The sequence below is a fragment of the Erithacus rubecula genome (genome assembly GCF_903797595.1).
Source record: "Erithacus rubecula genome assembly, chromosome: 3".
Classification (NCBI taxonomy): Eukaryota; Metazoa; Chordata; class Aves; order Passeriformes; family Muscicapidae; genus Erithacus; species Erithacus rubecula.
Window position 1 is genome coordinate 141228389 of NC_136689.1, and position 23426 is coordinate 141251814.

The following is a 23426-nucleotide window of genomic DNA, read 5'->3' on the forward strand; positions in this document are numbered from 1 at the left end:
CTTCCAAGTAACAAGTGACAGTACAAGAGGAGATGGCCTCAATTGTGCCAGGGGAGGTTTAGATTGGATATTAGGAAAAATTTCTCCACCAAAAGGGTTGTCAAGCACAGGAACCATCTGCCTAGGGAAGTGGTTGAGTCACCATCTTATGAGGGATATAAAGACATGTAGGCTCTTAGGGACATAGCTTAGAGGTGGCCTTTGCAGTACTAGGTTGGACTTGATGATATTAAGGGTCTTTTCCAATTCAAATGATTCTATGATTCTACCTAAATGCAATTGTTCATCCATTTTTTTCAAACACTGCAAGTTCCATTGTATTTTGTTGAAGTGCCACTACTTTAAGTCATGACATTGCCCCTTGTGAAAGGCTGCAATGAGGAGTCCCTGGACCCTCCTCCAGGCTGAGCATCCCAAACTCTCTCAGGCTGTCTCCACAGGAGGGGCACTTCAGCCTTCTGATGATTTCCAGGGCTTCCTCTGGCCCTGCCCCAAGGAGTCCATGAGTTTTTCTTGTGCTGGGGATTCCAGACCTGGATGAAGCAGTGCAGATGAGGTCTCACCAGAGTGGCAGAATCCCCTCCCTCACTGCTGCCCACACTGTGGGATCAACTCAGGAATGTTTGGCTTTCTGGATGCAAGTGCACACATGGCCAGCTGACATCCAGCCTCTCTTCCAGCAGCACCCCCAAGTGCTCCTTGGCAGGGCTGCTCTCAATCCATTTATTCCCCAACCTGTGTTGATACCGGGGGTTGCTCATCCAGGTGCAACATCTTGCACTTGGCCTCCAAGAACATCATTAAGGTGCTCACATCCTACACCAGAAATTCACCTGCACTCTCATACAAGGCTCTACTTCTGGAGGTTTTGTCCATCCCAAGTTTTCAAGATTTTGCCATTTAAGAGAGAAGTCCTCTCAGAGGAAGATCTCTCTTCTCCAGGAGGCTCAGAGACCTCATTGCCCTCTGCAACTTCTTCAAAGGAGCTTGTAGTGAGCGGGGCCGGGCTCTGGCTGTCCCAACCGTGTAAGAACCAGAGGAAAGGGACTTCAGCTGAGACAGGGGAGACACAGATTAGATATTAGAATTTTTTTTTTTTTTCCTCCCGCTGTTCGGGTGGTCAAGCATTGGAATACACTGCCCAGGGCGGTGGTGGAATCCCCATTCCTGGAAGGGTTTAAGAGGTATCAGACTCTGGCGATGTGGTTTTGGGGTTACAGTAGCAGTGCTAGGTTAAGAGTTGGACTGGAGGATTCTATGACACCAGACCAATTTCGGGATTTGGGAATGCCAGGAAGGCTCACTGCATTCTAAGAGCTAGAGCCCTTTAAGTTTTCATACACACTCGCCTGAAATTTACCATCCAGGTGAATCAGTCATTCATCCACTCCTTTTAACGCGTTCCTCTTGGAGGAATGCCTCGTGCTCACAGACAGAGGCTTCCAGTTCCCGTGGCAGCCCCGGGAGCGGCACCGCGGATGAAACCGGAGAATCGCGGCGCTCCCCTCACGGCGCTCCCGCCGCGGCCCGGCGCGCATGCGGGGCGGAGCGGCCATTGCCGTCAGTTCCGGCGGCAGCGGGGCGGCTCCTGTCCCGGCTGTGAGTGCCTCTTCCACCCGGGAGCCGCGTCCCCCCTTCCCGGCTGTGAGTGCCGCTTCCACCCGGCAGCCGCGTACCCCCACCCGGGCTGTGAGTGCCGCTTCCACCCGGCAGCCGCGTCCCCCTGTCCGGGCTGTGAGTGCCGCTTCCACCCGGGAGCCGCGTCCCCCTGTTCTAGAGCGGTTCCTATCCCGGCTGAGAGTGCCCCCTCCCCGGTTACCGCCCGTCCCCGCTGCCCAAAGCCCGGCTCCTGCCCGGCTGTCAGTGCCCCTTCCCCGTTCCTGCCGGCAGCCGCTCCCCCAGAGCGGCTCCCCCAGAGCGGCTCCCCCGCGCCTTTCGCTGCCCCTGGCGGGGCACAGGGGGGTGTTCGCCTCCGCCGCGCCTCTGCTGCGCTTGGCTCTTCTGCGGTTTATGCTTTTCCCTGCTGAACTTGGCCAGCCCCGGGGACAGGGAAGGGGGGCAGCTCCCAAACGCTGCGGCGTCTGCCAGGGGGAAGTGTCAGGACGGTGCTGCGCCCCTGGGAATAAGGCTGCTGCCCTGGGATTGGAGCTGCACGCTGGGAACCGGGCTGCACCTCCGGGAATGGGGCTGCACCTCTGGGAATGGGGCTGTGTGCTGGGAATGGAAGCGCATCCCTGGGAATGGGGCTGCGCCCCCGGGAATGGCGCTGCATCCCGGGGTTTGGATGGGGCTGCTCCGCTGGGAATGGGGGTTCTGGGCAGACCCCGGCAGTACCGGGTACAGTGCGAGAAGGGAGGCACAGTCCGTAGTTCTGAGCCCGTTTCCTCAAGGCTGCTTCTTCTCTGTCACCTGTGTCCCCCTGGGCTCGGATTTGGTCGTTCTGCCTGTAAAACCAATGGTGTCAACTCTAAACCTCGGCTGCGTTTGCTTTATTTTGTTTTGTCCCTATGTTTGTTTTTGTGGAGGTTTGGGTTTTTTTGGTGCTTTTTGGTGGTATTTACAGTTCAGGGCTTTGGAACTGAAATTCACAAAGGGATCCATGGCGTCCAGGAGGTCTCAGACCTGGAAGGACTCAGGGATGTGTACCTTCATTCAAGACTCAGGTGTAGTGCAGTAATGCGTTTTAGAGAGCTCAGGAAAAAAGGGGTTCTAAATGCTTAAGTGTAAAGGCAGAAAACATTGTCTGATTCTTTCCTAGGTGTGTTTAGAGAAAGCAAGACTTCACTTTTCATCAAAAATAGGTGTTCTGGTCCTGATTTTCTGCTCGGCCATGTGCAAGCACTGACACCTGTGTAAAGTTTAGTGATCCCTGTTTGGTGCTTGTTTACCTCTCACTCCACACAATTTTGCATCTTTTCCCAAGAAGATGGAGCTGAAGACCATGAGTCTGACAGGCTGTCCTGAGCTGGCATTTCTGCCTAGTGGCTGTGGTAGAGACTTGTGTGAGCTGGATTGTGTAGCTACACAGGGAGTGAGATTCACTTGGAAAACCCTTTAGGTGACTAAAAGTACTCCTTGTGCACAGTGTAGCATCAGTAGGTTGCATGGTTGAAGATTCAGTAGAGTAATGAAGCAGACAGTGGTATTGTAGCACACAAATTCAGGATGCAGAAGTGTTTAGCATCGAAGCTCTGGTTTGACTCAGCAACCCCGTCTATTTCTAAATGTTAAAAAATAACGATGCGCTTTTCTTTCACTAGCCTGCAGTTGATGCAAAATGAGTGTTCCTGACTACATGCAGTGTGCTGAGGATCATCAGACCCTGCTGGTGGTGGTTCAGCCCGTTGGCATTGTACCTGAGGAGAGCTTTTTCAGGATCTACAAGCGGATTGCGGCCGTGAGCCAGGTTAACGTGCGCGACTCGCAGCGAGTGCTCTACATCCGCTACAGGCACCATTATCCCCCGGAGAACAACGAGTGGGGCGATTTTCAGACGCACCGCAAAGTCGTGGGGCTGATCACTATCACAGAGTGCTCTTCAGCAAAGGAATGGCCTCAGACTTTTGAAAAATTCCATCTTCAGAAGGAAATGTATGGCTCCACTCTCTACGATTCCCGGCTGTTTGTCTTTGGGCTTCAAGGAGAGATCGCAGAGCAGCCCCGCACAGATGTGGCGTTTTATCCCAGCTACGACGAGTGTGAAACTGTGGAGAAGAGAATAGAAGATTTTATCGAGTCCCTCTTCATAGTGCTGGAGTCCAAACGTCTTGACAGAGCCACTGATAAGTCTGGAGACAAGATCCCCCTCCTCTGTGTTCCTTTTGAGAAGAAGGATTTTGTAGGTCTGGACACTGATAGTAGGTAAGCAGCTACTTTTGTCAGCTTGCAGGTCTTAAAAACCCACATCTGTGGCACTTGCCAGCCTTTAGGATAAGCCTATTGGAAAGAACAAGGTGAGCCTTGCTCCAGCAGAGGCCCTGATCTTTCTGTGTCTACCTGCTGTAGTTTTAAGAGAATTTAACGTGTAGTCTCACTGTATTTGATGTTCTGAGCTTGCTTATATATACACATATAATTGATGAAGCTCATCAAATAGCAGGAAGAAGTCACAGGAGTGGTTTGACAGATTCTGCTGTATTGAGGCTTTTTGCTGGAAAATTTCCAATGTTTTATAGATATACAGTATTAATAAAAAAATGAGTTAGCATTAATGAAAGTATTTTTAAATCATGTTGAGTAATATTTGGCTAATCCTACTTACTGTATTTTTTCCCTTTAAATCTGTCTACTTTTTCATTCTATGAGACAATGATTGTTTATTTTGATGATGAAGTCCAGCATCTTTTCCCTGTCCTTCTTTGTTTTATGTAATTATTTGTTATCGCTTTTTACCTGTCTTTTTTTGCTACCTGTTTGCTTTTTTTTTTTTATGTTAGAGTTTTCTTCCTCCTCATTTGCATACTCATCTCTCAGATTTTTTGTGTTGCATAGTTCCTGTGCAAGGGATAAGTAATTCTGGCTTGATAGCTACAGGCAGGTGCAAAATCTGTTTGACTCTGCTGCTTGCAGTCAAATCCAGAAGATGGAAATAACCACCTTTTGTCCTGGCAAAGGCAGTGGTGGGGAAGCTCTATCAAAACTCAGGCTGTGTGTGGAAATAGTGGTGTTCAAATCTGTGTTGTACTGTAGGGAGGCCAGCAGAGGTTATTAGTATGTGTAAAAGCTCTGAGGTGTCCTGGCAGGTTTGTGAAGCTTTTTGATCACATTCATCAGCTCTGCCTGCATAGTTAGTCCTGGCCTTAGAAACTGGAAGAAAGCATTCCAGGTTTCTAATCAGTTTGAAGCCTTTTCTTAAATTATCTATGGCTGCTTGAAAGACCATCAGTATCTCAGTGCTCTGCTCCTCTTTGGTGAGCACTTGAACTGGCTCTGAATTGTTGCTCCCTGGTTTGTCCCTGCACTATTACTCAGTTATCAATATTAATTACTGTATTACTACATTTGTACTGGGTGCTAAAGTTGTGAAGATTGGACAGGCCTTTTTAGAATCTTGTCTTTAAGTACTTTGTTTGAATGAAATTTGGCTGAATGTAATCAAAATTTCCTGTTCCAAATAGGTAGAAAATGGCAATTGTTGGCCAAGAATCTCAAAATCAGAATGAATTCTGCTCTTCAGTTATGTCTTCTAAAAATTGTAATTTGGAAATCGTTTTGTTAGATAAATGACTTATTTTTGAGCAGTGGCTATGTTGTTACTAGTGGGAAATATTCCTTGTGAAGTTCTGAGCTGGTGGGGAGCTCAAGTGACTGTGCCCACACATCTCCAAGCAGGTGCTTGATGCTGTTGCAGTGAGGAGTTCAGATTCAGTGTGATGCTTCAGTTCTTTGCAGAATGGAAGGTGTGTGACCCTGCCTGTGTAGACACAGGGGTTTATCACTGGCTCAGCTCTGCACACACCCTTGCTGGGAGGTTTGAATACTAAACAGATTTTCAGTAAGTGTGGATCAATGGATGTACTTGAAATGTTTGCTGCACCAAGCTGCTTGAGGAAAAGGTGTTAAATATTCGAATTTTACAGTTCAATAGTAAGAAAGTTCTTCAGTTCTATTTTGCTGTGGAGTTAGTGCTTTTGATTGTTTTAAAACTTAGGATTTATACACTAGAACTTCAGAATGCTGAATGAAAATGTATTTTTAGCTTCTCTGCACAGGTTCTAGGCTGCTTTCATCAAGCCTGATACATCTCTGCCCTCTGTTCTACAGCAGAAACTCAGGTCCATGGAATAAGTTTGAACTCAGATCAGTTTATTAAACTTACACTTTCAACCCAAAGTCTTTGGATGTGAGCTGGTGATAATAACGTTGCATTTTATTACTTGTGAGTTTTTTTATTGTTTGGATTGCAGCTTACAGGATTTTATTTTAGCACATTCCCTTCTGTAGTGACAGATTGGCTGATTAAGGGAAAGCACTGCATACCAGGGGAGGACAGGGCTAGGAAGGACCTTCTTCAATAGAGACTGGTTTCTGCTTTTGCAAAATTGGATGTGTAATTCTTTTGAGGGAGGGCTCAAGGTTGTTTGAATGCAGGAAGTGGATATGAGAACATCTAGTAGAACAACTTTTGCTACTTTGTTGGTTTTGAGTCTGTCAGCATAATGATTTTACAGAAAGAAATAAAAACATAATGGTATTGAGATATTGAGCCAAATGAAACAGCTCTTTCTAGAACAGGTGGAAATTTCTAAAGGGCTAAAGGCAAAGAATGTCCCTTGACCTTTTTTTATACTTTCTGTCTATTTGCAATTTTTGTATATAATATATCCTGACTTCCCAGTCAGTGTGCAACCAATTACTTGAAAAGCACAAATGTCCTTTATTGAAGAGGTGTCAGAGAAGCCACACTCTATTCTTATAACAGAGGACGTGTCTCTGCTGCTGTAATTGGGGATGCTTACTTAGGCTAAATAAGCATATCTTTTCCTAAAACTTCTAAAATTAAATTTAATGGCAGTGTTTAGCAATGGTCTAATTAAATGTGTGGTGCAGCTGTAGCCTGGAGCTATTTGGGATAATAGTTTGAGGGAAAATATGTTAAGAATTTACATGGGCCACATAATTCTGATCACATTATTGAAGACTAATTAAACCTATTAAACATAGTTTGTATTTTAAAATATACTCTTCTCCAGGTATTTTATGGGCAAATATTAAGGTTAATACTTATGTGATGATCAGGGCTATGTATATAAACCTGATCTTCTCCCTCAACCAATTAAAAGACTTTCATTAGCTTGGTTGCATGATAATTGCCATGGAAGCAAATTGATTGGCTTCATTTAAGATGCAAAGTTCATAAATTAGGAAGAAGAATTATTATTTAAAATAATACAATTTAAAATAATGTAATTCTTGAGAAAAGTAATGATGATCTTTGTCTTTTGCAAGTTTCTTGTGTGATGAGCAGGAGAGATACATTCCCAGAACTAATTGAGATGACAACTTACACAAACTCAATGAATTTCATCTCTAGAAGAACTTTTTTCTGGCTGGTCAAAAACTTTATGTATGAAAAATAGTGAGTCAAGTCCTAAGTGTTCTGAAAAAAAGGTTGGTCTGTTAAACAGAAATTGTAGGACTGAGAGGCTGACTATGGTTTAATTCCCAGAGCATTCTGCCACGAGGAGATTTTGGAAAATTGATTTATTTTTTCTTTCTGTTTCTTCAGCTGTAAATTTGATAAAATATTTATGTAGTCACAGGGCTGCTGAGGGTAATTGAAGAAGTTTCTGAAGTCAGTTGCACTTGATAGTTATTTGTAGAAGCTGGGAGATTGATGGAGAACAATAGAAACACAAACTATAGAAACCTTCTACAAACTGAAAACTAGGAAATGTGCCAGAAATACTGAAAATCCCCTTTGTTTTAAGTTTTCTATTTTATTTCTGTTTTCAGTTAAAAATAAACATACTTCAGTATGATTGTAAATCTACTTGGATAATCTCATTTTAATGTTGTTCACATCTGTCTTAGATTCTTTCTTTTTTAATACTGGCATCATTTAATGCTGTGGAGGGATGAGGATGTAGGGCCCTGTTTATGGATGTGTCTTTGCATGGTGTCATAGCTGGGATTTGTGCACTGATTTATCAAAGCTGATGATCTCAGGATGTGTACGTGGCTGTTAATTTTCTTTCTGTTCTCTGTCTTTCTAATTTCTGTTTTGTTCCTTTCTGGTTTTTTTCCCCCCCTTCTTCTCTCATACTGCCCTGTGAGTTTGTTGTTGGGTCTAAAAAGGTAGGATGTGATTGTGTATCTTTGAAAATAGTTAGCTTTTTTCCCATGTCCTGCCTCTCCACTTCGCCTTCATTGCATATTTTAGTGTTGCTTTTTATCTTTATTTTTTCAGTACACACACAAAAATAATTGCTGCTGGAGCCTCACCACTGCAGTTGCCCCCTTTTGGCGCACTTGGCAATTATATTTGGTAGCAATGCTGAGTTTTTTTGTAGGACACACATAGTCTGCTTAGGTGGCTGCTGGCCTCTGGGATTTGCTTTATTTTTTAAACTCCAAAGCCATGAAGCTGTTGCTGCCTGTGTTTGATTTCCAAATTCAAAAGTTCTGGCAGTCAATCCAATGCTGTAGCTGTGTCTCTTTAAGTCTGGATAATGTTATGATTGGTGATATCTATAGCTCTGCATGCTAACTGGAATTAGTAGAACTTGGTGGAAATTTCTGTTGGAGCATTTTGCATGAATACACTTTTGAGAATTGATTTTGCATGTTTCTTGTTTGTAAATTTAGCCAAATTTTGAGGATCCAGAAATTCCGTCAAACTTGTTTCTGGATGGGTTTGTAGTGAAAATAAGTTCTGCCTTGAAATATAACACTGTTACACTGAATTTTCCATAAAATTATCCTGGGATCCTAGAAAAGAGCTGGAGATGAAAGAATAAAGCACATATCCTCTAGAGCAAATAAGGCAGAAATGGAAATCAAGTAGTTCTTTGTAGTTCCTAGATTATTGTCCTCTCCTTTGAAGTGGTTGCAGTGGTCACTGGTTGTGATTGTGGTGATTCCTTTGAATATAAGAGTGTTTGGTTAACCAAATTAACTTTAGGAAATAAGATTTTAAACTAGTTCTGTAGTCAATGGAATATTTCCCTGTGGCAAGGCCCTTCAGCAGAGGAGTTTGGGTGACTGACACCAAGGAGAATTCCATGGATGGTCCTGGGTGAGGTGGCACTGCTTTCCCTGGGGATGTTTCTGAGTGCATCACACTCAGGAAGGGGTTTGTAGGGGAGGCTTCAGGTGCTTCTGTGAAATTCAGTGTTGCAAGTGATCTAGAGGAAAAATTAATAAAAATTATTTTTTTTATTAATTAAATTTAATAGGAACTGCTTGTGGCAGTAGGGTGCTGCAAGGAACTGGCTAGAAAAGGGTTGTCTCTTACCCTAGAGGAAATGGTTGTTAATTTACATGGCCTTCCTGTCCCCAAATAGATAAGAATTAAGCAGGAGAGAACCCAAATATGTAAACAGTGCTTTAAAAAAAAATAAATTGGAAGATATCTGTAAGTTTCTCACTTTCAGGTTCTTCAGCTAAAGCTGTGAAGCAAAACTAGCTGGTATTAAAATCATCATTTTATGCTCATACATACATACATGCATATATATATATATGAATATGTATGCACATAGGACTTTTTCCCATTTAATTTGCACCCCAGGATACACTGAAGAAACACTGAATCCCTTGGATATGATTTTAAGGGCCTGATGCTGTAGATAGTGGATTTTTTTAGAAAGAGACTTCCCAAATGTGAATTAAGTTTTGCTGTCTGTGGAGAGTGGATTTAATTTCAATGAAGTCTGCCTTTTGTCTTTTTGGACATACTTGAAGTAATTGAATTCATTGTAATTCATTATGAGTGCCTAATTAAGACACACTTTACACATTTGTTTTGTACAAACTTACTCTGTAATTAGCGAAAAAATATTTTCCAAGAGGATGGCAAAGACTTGCAGGGACTGTAAGAGATGGATCCTGTCTTGGCAATACTTTGAAGAGTCTAAAAATAGGTGGTGTGAATTCAGTTTTTGAATAATTAATAGCAAATTTTCTTCATTACCAGGAATAATAATTTGTTTGTCTATAAATAAGGAGAGCTTCCCAAAGAACAGTGTTTTTATGAGCATTATTGATGTTCATTATTGATGAGATTATTGATGCCTAGGTGAATAAATGCCTTCAAACCTCAGATATATTGATGTGGACAAAAATCAGCAGCAGAATTAGTTAGGAAGAGCTGGTGGTGAGGCAGTGTGATCAAAACTATTCTGGTATCAGGTCCTGATTTAGGAGTCAGGCATCATCTCTTTTCCTTTCCTGTAAGACTCATATTTATGAACTTAATCTGCTACTTGGAAAATCTGTAAGAACACTTACAAAATGTAGTTTTGAGCAAACAAGAACTTTATTTGCTCATAAACATCAGGATTGCTTGCAAGTGTAAAGGGAATTGGAAGCAGTTGAATCTTTGAAAGGAATTATAACTGTGTAACGAAACAGTGATTCTCCAATTCCACTGCTTATGTAAAAAAAAAAAAAAAAAAAGTTAAAGCAGTATAACATTTGCAATGTTATTTTCAATCTGGAGTGCCGAGAGTAGCAAAATCTGATCTATAATAATCAATTTAAACACTCCTGTGCAATGCTGATTCCAGATTACAAAGGAACTTTTTGATGGAATTATTTTTCTAGAACTCATAGTTCAGACTAAAATCTTGTTAAGATTTGGTGCCCTTCCATAGTTCAAACAGAGCAGCTTTAGCATTTATTTTGAATTTTCTTGCATTTTTCTTCTTAAAAGATCTATAAAATACACACTTGTTCAAAAATAAAAGACAAATATTTCAATTTCTGACATATCTGAAAGATAAAGAACAACAGTTGTATTGAGCTTCATTTAATGTCAACACCTTACATCAATTGTGAATATGGTGTGATAGATCAGAAAAGTGCAAACATTTATATAGGAATTATTTGTAACTCTTTAGATGGAGAGAAGCAGTAGGAGACATATTTCTTGTCTCTTTTTATTATTTCCATTTTATTTGTAGACAATAACACTGGTTCTGATAGCTTTTCTCTTTAGTTTTTTGCAAGGCTATTGTACTTCTCTATATCTTCTCTTTTTCAATTTCTGTCCCCTATTCATATAAATCAGTCACTTTCTCTTCATCTCCTTTTTCCAAACCAACTGCAAGGAATGAGACATTATTTGGTGGCTGAAAAGATTCTTCTCTTTGGTGTAAACTCCCCAAGCCAAACTGATGGCCTTGAATGCAGATAAACCAGTGACATGTAATTGTTTGGATTCTTGCCATTCCTCTTGGCCTTTCTGCCTTCAAACCTAAAGGAAATAAATGAATGTCATTATTTCTACCCTTGTATTTCATATGTTCTATGCCCCTTTTATTATTTCTACATTACAGACTTCATGAAAACAGTTTGTTCAGATGCCTTATGGAGATTATTTAAGTGATGTTTCAGTTCATCTCTTGGGTTCTCTGGGGAGTTCTTTGCTTGAAAAAAAAAACCCCATTGCCCCAAACCCATAACACTGGCATTCCTCTTACAGACATTCAGGTCTCACTCTAGGGAATAAGAATTCAGCATCTGGAGAGTGGATGCAACCCTAGGGTTTTTTGGGGTTTCTTTTTTTGTTTAAAGTTGTTAAGTTCAAATAGTCTTGGTAACTGTTTAAAAAATCACAGGCTGGTTTGGGCTGGATCAAACCTTAAAGATCATCTTGTTCCAACCCCTCTGCCTTGGGCAGGGACACCTTTCACTATCCCATCCAGCCTGGCCTGGAAGACTTCCAGGATGGAGCATCCACAGCTTCTCTGGGCACCCTGTTCAACAGCTATTCTGATGAAATTAATTAAATTGAAAAAGTATCACTACATCTCCTAAAAACTCAAAGTTTACAACTGTGGGAATCCAAGCTAGTTCTTTATATTTTTACCAGATTCTTTGGACTTCATGTATACAATAAAAAATGATATCTGCAACAATTTTTCTAATCAAAATTTTATTGTTGACATTTATTTTAAACTATCCAAAGAAATAAGAGTCTATTTTTCCTTGGTGTGCTGTGTGGAAGGTAATTTTTCATACCTCGCTGTATATACTTAGAAGACAGTGGTAGAACAACAGGATATACTACTGAAAGTAACATAGATAAATTAATAAAATATCTAAGTTGACATTTAAATTTTTTCCTCATAAAACAATTTCATAATTACAGTGCAAGGACATTCTTGCCAGGGAATGCTTTTGCAGGAGGGAGAACAGGAGGATTGGGAGAGCAGAGTTGTTCTGTTTTCCAAGTCCACTGTGTCTTGCTTTGCATCTGTTACATTTCTTTAGCTGAAATGTACTGCAAAGAACAAATAAAACAATAGGATTAGTGCCTTATCACACAGATTTATGCCCAGGTTGCCTTTTTAGCTGTACCAAGGTGTCTGTTGAATATATTCAGTAGGCTGAATCATTTGTCTGTTCATTTGGGAAGAACATCACCCTTTATTTTAACATGTAAAAAACCAGGAGAGAAACCCTGTCAGCTGTTGCCTGAAGTGATGGTGCTTTTTCACTCATCATCCCTTTAAAAGGAGGGGCTGGCAGCAGGGGGAGGTTTGTGAAGCCTTTGGGCTCTGTATGGAGAGGGTCCCAGCAGAGGAGGCAGAGGCCCAGAGCAGGATTTTGGAAAGTTCACCTTTAATATGCTCAGAGCCAAAATGTGAGGGATTCCATGGGAAGCATCCATGGGGTTCTGGGATTTATTCAAGAACAGCTTCCTGGAAACACAAGAACAATCCATCCCCTGCTGAGGGACAGGAAAAAGGCCGAACAAGAGACCACTCTGGCTTAAGAGTGAGCTTTTGGGTATACTGTAAAAGCAAAAAAACAGCATATCAGCTATGGATAGGCAGGCAAATACTCAGTGCAGTCTGCAGGAACCTTGCTTTGGAGGTTTTCAGGGGCTGTAACTCTAGGTGTGTAAATGCTGTGTAGCCAAAACATGCGATACATTGTTTTTTCCCAACATATCCTCAAATTGTCGGTCCTTTTGCATATTACTAGGCAGAGAGTTAACCAGCACTGATCTGCTTTAAGAAGGAAAGAAAATTGCCTTGAGGTGTTTATTACCCCAGCCAGGCATTCCCTGGCAGTAACTGAGTCCCTTTCCTCTTGCAGGCACTACAAGAAGCGCTGCCAGGGCCGCATGCGGAAGCACGTGGGCGACCTGTGCCTGCAGGCTGGGATGCTGCAGGACTCCCTGGTGCATTACCACATGGCTGTGGAGCTGCTGCGCTCTGTCAACGACTTCCTCTGGCTTGGAGGTGGGGCTGGGTGCTGGCACAGCTCAAACCAAGTAAATCAAGCTGGCCTCTGTCATTTCCTGAGGTGTTGTGAGAAGTAGGAATGGTTTTAGTGATAGCCGAAATCTGGATATCAGGTGCGAGTAGGAATTAAGTTGAGGCAAAAATTGGTGAGTAAGGCATGAGAAGGGAATGTGTTTAGGGAAAGCTAAACATGATAAATTGTGTTATGGTAGTGAAGTATGTCTGATTTTTTCATGATTCCTTGGAAAGTATTTGATTTTTATTTACTGGGTTGTATAGGTGTTTTAAAGATATTTCCTGTGGACTGTTGGGAAAAGATTTTTGCCTTTACATCTCTCAAAGCTGCAAGTGCCTCTGGCATAATTTCCTTTCATATTCGGTCCTAGGATTTGCTTCTTTCCCTTGCCTTTCCTCCCTTTTTTTCATACCTGCTTTTTGTTATTTATTTGCCATACAAATGATACAAAATGATCTTAGAGCACAATTTATTCTTCTCAGTTTCATACCCTTTCAGGACAATCATTTTCTCCAGTTCTGCTTTTACCTTTCTCATTCCACAAGCAAATCCATTTATCGTCCTAATGGTCCTGCAGATTACATACTGTGAAAACCTTATCACCTTTTGACCTCCCACTTCTTTCCTTCCACAATTCCTAAAATTTAAATGGCATAGGATTCCTCAAATTCTACTTAGAGACCTCTAGAGGACTCTTCCAATCCAAATGATTTGATAAGTCTGTAAGTCTGATCTCCTGCTTACATCACATCCAGTTAAATCAGGTTGTTCAGGGACCTGTCCAGTTAAATTTCAGATATATTTAATGATGGAAATTCTGCAGACTTTGAGCAACCTGTTCTAACATTTTGCTGATTATAATTTGAAAAACAACAACAAAACATAAATTTGTCTTAACTTAAAGCAGAATTTCACCTCCTCATAGGAGGCAATGAGGTTGCCAAAGACTGATTTATCCTCAGTAAATGGATGTGTGCTGTTCACAGACACTTTCTTTCACTTTGTGCTTCCAGCAGGATTTCTGTGAATCTCTCCAGGGAGCTGATGTTGATCTATCTGTGCTGGTACTTCCTTCTCAAGGAAGATAACATTTCCCTTTTCCCAGCCACTAGAAACTTCTCCCAGTGGGCATGAACCTGTTGGAGGTGATGAGAGAATGGCCTCACCTTTGTCAGCTCTCTTGGCATCTTACCTGGTTTTGCATCCAGTTGGATTAAGTGCTTTTCATGTGAACTTCCTCTACTGTGACAAGTTCTTACTCCTGCAGATTCTTTCAGTAGGGTGGGACAATGGAAACTCTGAGGGTGAACACACAGGTGAAAAGCACATTGAATATCTCAGATTTTTCTGTGGCCTTTGTCATTAGACCTCCAATTTCAGGCATATTTTGTTTGTGTAAATGGACTTTACCACATGATAACTTGACTTCTTGCAAATGTCTTTACTAACCTGTTGGGTTTTTTTCTTTTCTCTGCAGCTGCCCTTGAGGGGTTGTGCTCAGCATCTGTCATCTATCACTACCCAGGTGGCACTGGGGGCAGAGTTGGGTCTCGCAGGGCTCAGGGAGGTTCCCTTTCTGCTGAGGCAGGAAACAGGCACAGGCCAGGTAAGGATGGCATTGCACTTCTGCTCTGTTTGCCACCACTAAACATCTGAAAACTTCTCCCTACATCTTAACTCTGTAAAATTATACAGATGACAGGTTTAATCAGAGGAGGGAGGTTTAGGGAAGAAATTTTTAAAATATTTTTTTATTTATTTTTGCAGTTATTTTTCTGTTTTGGTGTTTATATCAAGACATGATTTGCATAGAATTACAAAGCTTTTGCTTTCTTCACCTGATTGTTAGTAGTGTCTGTATTAGTTTGAATTTTGCTGGAGGACATGCAGACAGTTTTCATAAAATATGATCTGGCAGAGCTGCATGTATTAAAAATAATAAAATTGGGTACATTTTATTCATATTTTTTTGCTATTCTAAAGTCAACGAGTAATAAATATATTTTGTTAATGAAATGCCAATAAACTAACATAATTTTAAAGGTTTAGTATACTTTTTCTAAACTCTTGGACTGCAGAAGAGGTGGCTGAGGAGAAATAGGAGAGCAATCTGTAATACAGTGAACACTGTGGAAAAGGATGGGTAGGGATCAAAAGCTCAATGTTTCTTTCAAGAGAAGAACTGGAGAACATCCAACAGAGCTTAGCAGATGGAGAAGCAGATGAAAGGAGTTACTCTTTATCCAGCCTACAGGTATGGCATGGAGCTCCTTGTCACTCAGAGTTAGCAGGTCTGGCAGTGTGTGAGAGAGCCAAGGCTTCTGCAGCTCCATGTCCCCAGGCCAGGGCAACAGGAGCTGAGCAGGAGTTCCCAGCAAGCCTGGAGGAGCACACAGGGAACACAGCCAGCCTCAGCCACTGAGCTGCACCAGCTGCTGACACCTCAGCCCACAGGGCTGAGCCCCAGAGCCCATTCCAGGTGTTAGACCAGCACACACACACACACACACACACACAACCACTCCCCTCTGTTTTTCCATGCTTGCTCCCTAAGCTGCCTGAGTCCCTCCTTCTCCTTGTCTTTGGCTGGTCCCCTACATCCCAGAAGGAATCTTGTACAATCCCAAGATGTTCTTTCCCTACAGAGAGCCCCATATCCCTGTAGGGAGTGACCCCCCAGTCTGTCTGTAAGGGGGTGCAGAGAGCTGCTTGTGTCACTGAGCTGCTGGGCTTCACCCCCACACTGCTCTGCTGGCTCTCATTTGGTTTTTGGGGTTCAACTGATGGTCACTGATCCTCTCTGCTCATTTGTGCAGATGGGCCTGTCACATAACCTGACACTTGTCACATGGCATTATAGCTCCTGAAAGGTTCTGTGGCTTTCAGGAGAGGCTGGGCAGGGTAGGGAAATGGAAATACAGTGGGCTGGGAAATGGAAATACATTGATCAGGGGCCCTTAGGCTAACCCAGCACAGCTGCTGCTGTGAATGCATTCACTCAGCACTGAAACATAGCTGGGTTCAAGTGCTGGTGTTAAGCTCTCTTGTGTGCAATGTGGTCTAAATTAATTCCTTCATCTAAAAGCAGCAACCTTTATTCTTTTACAAGTCACAATCAAATTGCTTGCTTTGTATTACCTTTATTATGACTGTGTGTGTTCAAATAGTTTTGATAGTAAAATTACCTTATTTCAGGGCAGAATACTAATTTTTATACAATATCTAATCATTAAAATTTGTGCACTTGGTCCCATGGCCTATGAATGTATTTTACATTGGCTGTTACTATTTTACCTGGTTAGTGACCTTTGCCTACTTTTCAATGAATATTTATCAGGAGATGTTACAATCTCTTCGTTTCTCATGGCTACTCCTGGTTACTAAAGAAGGTAACAAATAAGTCAAAGCTATCAGAACAATTGAGTATATTTTGAGTATATTATTGCTGGGTCTCTATTTAAGTTGTCTTACATTTCAAAGTCCAGTTTGCAAACTTGTTAGTATAGTTGTATTTTAAAAATGTTTTGGTTTTACACTACAAGATTTTTCAAAAGACTTTCCTGTGAAGAAAAACTGATTACAGGGATTTTTTTGGTCATCTTTTGCAGATGAAGATATGACTTTGTGGCCCATTAGATACTGTTCCCTAAGTCTAGTCATGATCTCTGTTTTGAGGTGTGAACTGCTGAGCTCTCTCTGGCCAAACAGCTGTTGCTTTGATGTTATTTTCCTACAAAGTTTTCTGAAAGTTTCTTTTCATTACCTATTCCTGACTCTGCAGTGCCTTTCATTTAAAATCTTTTCAGACTTTAGTTATAGTTTCTTTTCCTGTAATTGATTTTGTGAGGACAATGCTTAATCTGGGGAACAAATTCCACTGTATCTTTCTGTGGGATACAGCCAGAAAAAAAAAAAAAAACAAAAAAAAACCAGCTTTTCCAAATTCTGCACAAATCAAGAAATACCACTCTTGGAACTGACATTTGTGCCTGATTTTGAAGCATGTAGGTGTGAGAGTTACCTTTAGTGTTTCCTCTTTTACCTGGAATTGCACATCTTCTTGTGCCTGTACTTCAACCTTCACAGGATGAAGTTTCCTGCCCAGATCCAGCCAAGAGAAACATTTCCTCTGGAATCCCTTGTGCTTTCCATCATTTGGCATTTTTAGGCTACAGCACAAGACCTGGCTACTCAGAAAATGGGGTGTCTGCTTTATGTAGAAACAACTTTGGAAAGAAAGCTCCAAAGTGCAGATGAGGTTCTGCTTTACACTGTGGCTGTCCATCCCTGGAAGTGCTCAGGGTCAGGTTGGGTGGTTTTTTGAGCATTCTGCTCTGGTGGAAGGTGCCCTGCCCATGGACAGGGACTTGGAGTTGGAACTTGATGTTCTTTAAGCTCCCTTCCCAAACCATTCTGTGATTCTGTGGAAAGGGAGCTTTGACTTCTCAGGTATCTAGACCCTTTTGTTTGTGTGGGGACAGGTCTAGGTCATGTCTCCTCAGATTCCTGGATGTGTCTCTGCAGCCTTCAGTGTAGAGGAAGATTCTGAGTTGCTCAGTTCCTCCTGGCCAGGAAATCTGGATGTGGTCTGTCAGTTATGGGATTTGTATGTCAAACAAGATAAGTCTGGATTGCTTTATCTTAGGTCACTTGCTGTTTTGGATTTCTCCGCTGGATTTTATTTGTTGGAAGTTCTAAGATCTTGATTTTATTGCCTGACCTTCCTCTTTCCCCAGGCAGAATTATGACACCTGAGTGAAGTATTGGTGTGTATTTGGGTCTAGATCTAAATCTCTGCTTCATTTGTTTGGAATCTGAGCAAATCAACCTAAGGGAGGGTCTGTCTTGCTGATAAAATAATTGTTTTTATTGCTTAACCCTTGACATGAACAATCTTATTGCCATGTTTAACTAAAGTTTAGGGCAATGAGGTCTTCAGTGCTCTTTGCAACTCATGCATGGACAGTCTGGCTTATTGGGTTAACATGACTCAATTATTCAGAGAATTCAATGGAGAAAAATTAATGACAATGAAAAGGGACAAAATTACTTGGAAATGTTATTCTAGAGTATTGTGCAGATTAAAGAGCTCCCACAAGGTGATTTAGGTACTCTAGGTCCTGGCACTAACACTGAGTGGACTGTAATGAAAACTTGCTAACCAAAACAATAAAGATAAAAGAAAAAACATACAGCTTTAACTTATACACTGAAAATTCTGAATTTCTTCTTAGTATGTCTTAGAACTCATTATAATTCTATAGATTTTTACATTTATTTATTAATAAAATGAGATTCAGCATATGGTGACTACTTGAATTATAATTGGTCCTTCACAATAGCAGTGATAATCCTGATAAATCTGATGTGATTATTCAAGCCTGATGTTATAAAACATTATAATAACTTACTTTTCTGGCTGTATTTAAGGCTGAAAAAAAATCATTTTTGTTCCTCCTTTTAGGGGCACAAGAAGTTCTCATTGATCCAGGTACATTATTTTCCTGCATGTTTCCAAAGTATTTTCTTGTATTACTTGATGTGTTTTGCAATTGTATAGATAGTTGTTGCCACTTGCCAGAATTAGTAGTGATCCCTGATGCTGCAGTTTTTGGCTATAAATCTTGAGAAATTATAGAGACTGAAGGGTAGCTGGCACAAAATAAATGCTGTAATTCCATGATTGTGTCTCCATAAATTATAATCAATAGGATTTCTTTCCATGAGTAGTGAGGATTTAAAAATATTTTGAAGTGACCAACCTGAATGGTCATTTGTAATTCTGTAGTGTCATGGTGCTCCCTCAGTCATGATGAAAAAACATCTTTCACTTCCATAAAAATACTCTTAATTTCCAGATGTGCTTGGTCTGATTCCTTAAGGTTAATAAACATATTAATAAACTTGTTTTAGCATATAAGTATGTAAAGAAACATTATTTTTGCTCCCTCAGTGTATTGAGAAATACCTTTCACAGAAGTTTTAACTGTCTATTGACAGTTAGGGCTAGCTCTGAAACACAGAGATTTTTTTGCCATTTTACTAGAGAAACCCCTTGGAGAAATAAATTGGTGTATAATCCTAAATAAATTATAGTATAATCCTACAGATTAAGTAATATGTAAGAAGGTATCAAGCCTTGCCAAACCTTTCATGTGCTTTTATTTTTATTATATTAACCCCTCAATAAAATCAAATTCTAAAAATAAATCTTTCTTGTTCTTACTAATACCCCACATTTCCTTGGCATCTATTTCAAATTCTTATCCCTTATATAGATCCTCTCTGTCTCTTGCCTTCTTTCTTATATAAGGAAACCAATTTCTTACTGTTTTGTCTGAGCCTTTTTTATTTTCCTAAGGTGTGCTTTAGGAACACAGTTTTAAAGTAGAAGAAGGAATAGTTCAAAGATTAAAACAGATGTGGCCATAATATCATTTTATCAATCTATTGCTTCATTCATAGTCTCAACATTCAGATATGTGCTAAAAAGCACAAATATATTTGTTTTTTACTAAGTGAAAGATTATTTCCATTCTTTCTAGGTAGGGTAAGTGTACTTTGTGTATTGTGTGTCAAACCTGGCATACCCTAGCTTGATTTTAAATATGTAATATCTGCCAAGAGTCCTTGTGCTCATTTCTGACCCTGTTCTGTTCTAGGTGCTCTGACTTCCAATGGGATAAATGCAGATACCAGTGCTGAGATAGGACGTGCCAAGAACTGCCTGAGTCCTGAAGACATCATAGAAAAATATAAAGAAGCTATTTCTTACTATGGCAAGGTAATCCTGGTTATTTTTAAATGAACACTTCAAGTTTTTTTTTGTAACAGTGAACTGCTGAGGCTTTAGTTTTGGTGGATTTTTTAAAGCATGGCAGTGAGGTTTGTAAAATAGGATCCAGCTCTAGTGGAGCAGTTTTTAGGTTTTTGTACAAATGCTCAGAGCCTGAGATGAAAAATGAGCTTAATGTCTGCAGTCATAATAAGGAAAGAAAAAGGATTGTTTTGTGCTGTGAAAATAGTGATTCAGTGTCCACATCAACAGTAAAGTGTAATTGTATTGCAGTGGAGTTATTTAATCACTTTTTAATTTCAGGTATTTCTCTTGTTTGATAAAGTATCTTTAGACTAAGCTTTTAAATATTTGTTACAGGCATTTTCATGTCCATACTGAAGGGAGAGTCTCCAAGTGAAACAAGTTTAATTGTGTGCATGAGAAATTTATGATCAGGAGCAATGAAAGGTGATAGTTCTGGGCACAGTGTCAGATAAATTAGAATCCATCAGTAAAACAATAACTGTCAAGGATGCATTCAGCTTTTTAATGCATTTACCTTAAGGGTATGTTGCTCATCTAGAAAGAGTGTGATGTCTCTGGAAGTATAAAATTATTGGACTTTGTTTGGCTTAGGGCAGGATATTTATATCTTGATTATTTATAATATGCAGTGTGCTCTCAGCAAGTAATAACTGTGCTCCACTGCAGTTTCAGTTGAAGTAACAAAGATCTTTTTGTCTGGACTGATTTATAACCCTTCAAGACAAGCACAGTTACCTCCTGCCTGTTCCAGACCTACAGAGTAACTCCTTGCTCTAATGCTGAGGAAGCTGCACTTTCTGCATACTTTTTATGTTCTCACTCAGCTGAAAAAAACTTTTGTAGCACCTTCTAAAATAGATTCAATCTCCAGTGATTTGCTTTTGCTAGTATAAATGAGAGAGGAGTATGTGACAGCTTTGCTGGCATAACTCTTGCCTTTTGTTATTGAGCTTTCTTTCCCCCATTATTTCAAATGGGGGAAATTGAAATAGGGATTTTAAAATATGATTACCTCAAGACAGCTTAACTTCAGCAGGAGTTGGGCCAAACAAATACCCAGTATCAATGCTGTTTGAGGAAATCACCAGATCAGATTGCCTGGCTAGAAAATTACCTGTTTGTTATCTGAGCATAATGCACATCTGCATTGTCTCCATAGCATCCTTAAGCAAGCTAAATCACTAAACAGTTATTTACAGCAAAGTTTTTGCAAATAAATACTGGAACACTCAGATTGGTTTTTAATTCTCTTTTCAATAGGAATATTGTTTTAACTTAAGAGTTAAAGAGGATGCAGTAATAAAAATACTTGCATCATAAGGTAGAATTTATTTGCTCATGCAGCACCCACAACCAACCATTTGTATGAGGGTATCCCAAATAGTTCCAATATTCCCAGCTTTTCTCCTCATCTGAACTCTCAGACTAAAGCTGTACTCTGTCTCAAAATGAGAGCAGTGAGTGAAGAGGATGAAAATAGCTGTTTTGCATAATAATATTTTAGATGACACCTTAATTTTCACTTGGGCATATGTTGATAATTTAACAGTATAGTCATTAGCATTAAGGAATTGCTGGGTTTGGAGGATGTGACAGCTGATTCACGTGTTGAGCAGAAATGCTTATAAAATCTAACAGGTGCAATACTTCAATATCATTTTAATTTTCTCCCTCTCCAAGTACAAGAATGCTGGTGTGATTGAACTGGAAGCTTGTGTGAAGGCTGTGAGGGTCCTGGCAATGCAGAAGAGGAGCATGGAGGCCTCTGAGTTTCTGCAGAATGCAGTTTATATCAACCTGCGGCAGGTCGGTTGGAAACCCAGTTATTTGTCTCTTGTCATTTGACAGAATGGACTGAAATTTACTTAGATTCAGGAGGCTGCAGTTTATTTTCTGCCTTCCTTCTGATGAGAGCTTTGCTTCTGAGGATTTTCACATCTCTGAGTCTGGGTTACAAGGTGTTGAGAGTTCATCTAAAAACATGAGGACTTAGTTTGAGATTAAACTCTGTTCCTTCTTCTCCCTTGTGAAGGTAAAAAAAAAAATCCCATTTTTGTTCTCTTGTGATGCTGTACTAGGGAAAAACAGCTGCCTAGGACTGTTCTGCAGTGGATTAAAAAATTTTCTTGATTGCATCTCATTCAGTGAAACTGAGCAAATCAGGAATGGCCTGCTGCAGAGTAAGCTGAAAGGTCTGATTAGTGCTCTTAATCAAATGAGTTTTTGTTGTGTAATGCAAAGTCTTAATTAAGCCAAATCAGAAAGGAATTCAGGGGGGAAATCAGTGTTTGGAACTGTGTGGAAAGTGCTCAGTATCACCACAAAACAGCATTAACACTTGAGCAGTGTCTCAAGCTTGGTGTCACTGCTCACAGAGAGATTACTGTGGCTGAAAGAACTGATAAAAAGCTGTTAAGTTTTTACTCATTTTTGGGTTTTGCTCATTACATGTTGGTAAAATGAGCAGTTTAAGTCCACACCATTGACCTTATTAGGCCCAGGCAGGGACAGCAGATTTATGAGGGAGGTAGAATACTTTAACTTTCAAAGAATCCTTTCTCTGGAATCAATTTTCTAACAAAGCATAAAGGAGACAATAATTAATTGATAAGCTGTTATAAAAATGTTATAAAAGTCTTGTTACAGAGTGCCTTAATTGCCATAATCCTTGTACTGCTAAAGGCCTTTTCTTTAATTCTGTAACCTGTGTTTTTTGCTGGCAGTTCTGTACCCTTTGTTCACACATCCTCTTGTTCTGGTGCTGGTATTCTTGCTGCCTGCAAACTCCAATATTGTTGTTTCTTTTTCTGGAAGTAATTGCTGCCATTAAGAGAATGCCCTGTTCTCCCTGACACCATTGATATTGCAACTTTCACTTTTTATGGCTGGCAATTGTATTTGCAGGTTTTTAAGATTTGCTGTATAAAGCATGGAAACAAATAAATTGTATTTATAATCTGGACTAACTCTGAGGAGGGGTCATCCTGTGATAACTGAGGGAATAAACTGTAGGACAGTGCTTTTCATTTATAGATAAGTAGAACATCAGCACAACCAATATTCTGCAGCAGAAAAACACCTCACAGTTTAAAGTGTAAGACTTATGAACAGGAAAACTAGTTCCTATCCATAAATTCAATTTCATACTCAGTCTAGTAATATAATGTAATTGGTATTTTCTGATGAGCTGCAGGGTAATAAGACTTAACTTTGCATCCAGTTATGAGGAATAAATTTTAAAATACAATTATGGAGAAAGTGAGATTATAAAATTTTAATGTAGTAAGGAATAATTAAAAAACAAATAAAAAGCTGCATTCTTTGAAAGCCTGACTTGAAACAAGCCTGAAAAAAATCCCTGGCTTTATTACCTGGATTGTGACCCACAGCCTTTCCAGGTGCAATTGTAGCTTTGTCTGGTAGGGCAGTTAAATAAAAATTAATCAGGTGGAAATGATGCTGTGCTTCAGGTGGTGGCTGTTATGCAGCCACTCTGCAGGCATTAAACTTTTATAAATTCATGAGGTCAGGAGAGATGTTTGTAGATGCTACACCCATGGCCTGAAGAATGCCTGCTGTAATTTTCCCAGAATTAATTAGTTGGAATATCTGTGTGGGTTTTTTTTTTCCTTTTTTCTTCTTTTTAATTCCTGGATGGTAACACATAACT

General features: G+C 40.3%; 1 protein-coding gene across 4 annotated transcripts in view; it reads left to right on the top strand.

Moving 5' to 3' along the window:
* Window positions 1-1554: 1554 nt before the first annotated feature.
* Window positions 1555-23426, top strand: part of TRAPPC9 (trafficking protein particle complex subunit 9) — a 433615-nt gene continuing 411743 nt past the window's right edge. Inside the window, exons 1-7 of one of the 4 annotated variants that reach the window (XM_079301130.1) lie at window positions 1555-1689; window positions 3261-3861; window positions 12769-12914; window positions 14411-14539; window positions 18398-18424; window positions 19596-19717; window positions 21437-21562. In XM_079301130.1, coding sequence (XP_079157256.1) covers window positions 3278-3861; window positions 12769-12914; window positions 14411-14539; window positions 18398-18424; window positions 19596-19717; window positions 21437-21562 — 1134 coding nt within the window. In that variant the 5' untranslated portion in view covers window positions 1555-1689; window positions 3261-3277. Of the gene's footprint in view, window positions 1735-3260; window positions 3862-12768; window positions 12915-14410; window positions 14540-18397; window positions 18425-19595; window positions 19718-21436; window positions 21563-23426 lie in introns of all 4 variants that reach the window. The other 3 variants (XM_079301131.1, XM_079301129.1, XM_079301132.1) reach the window with 3 other exon arrangements.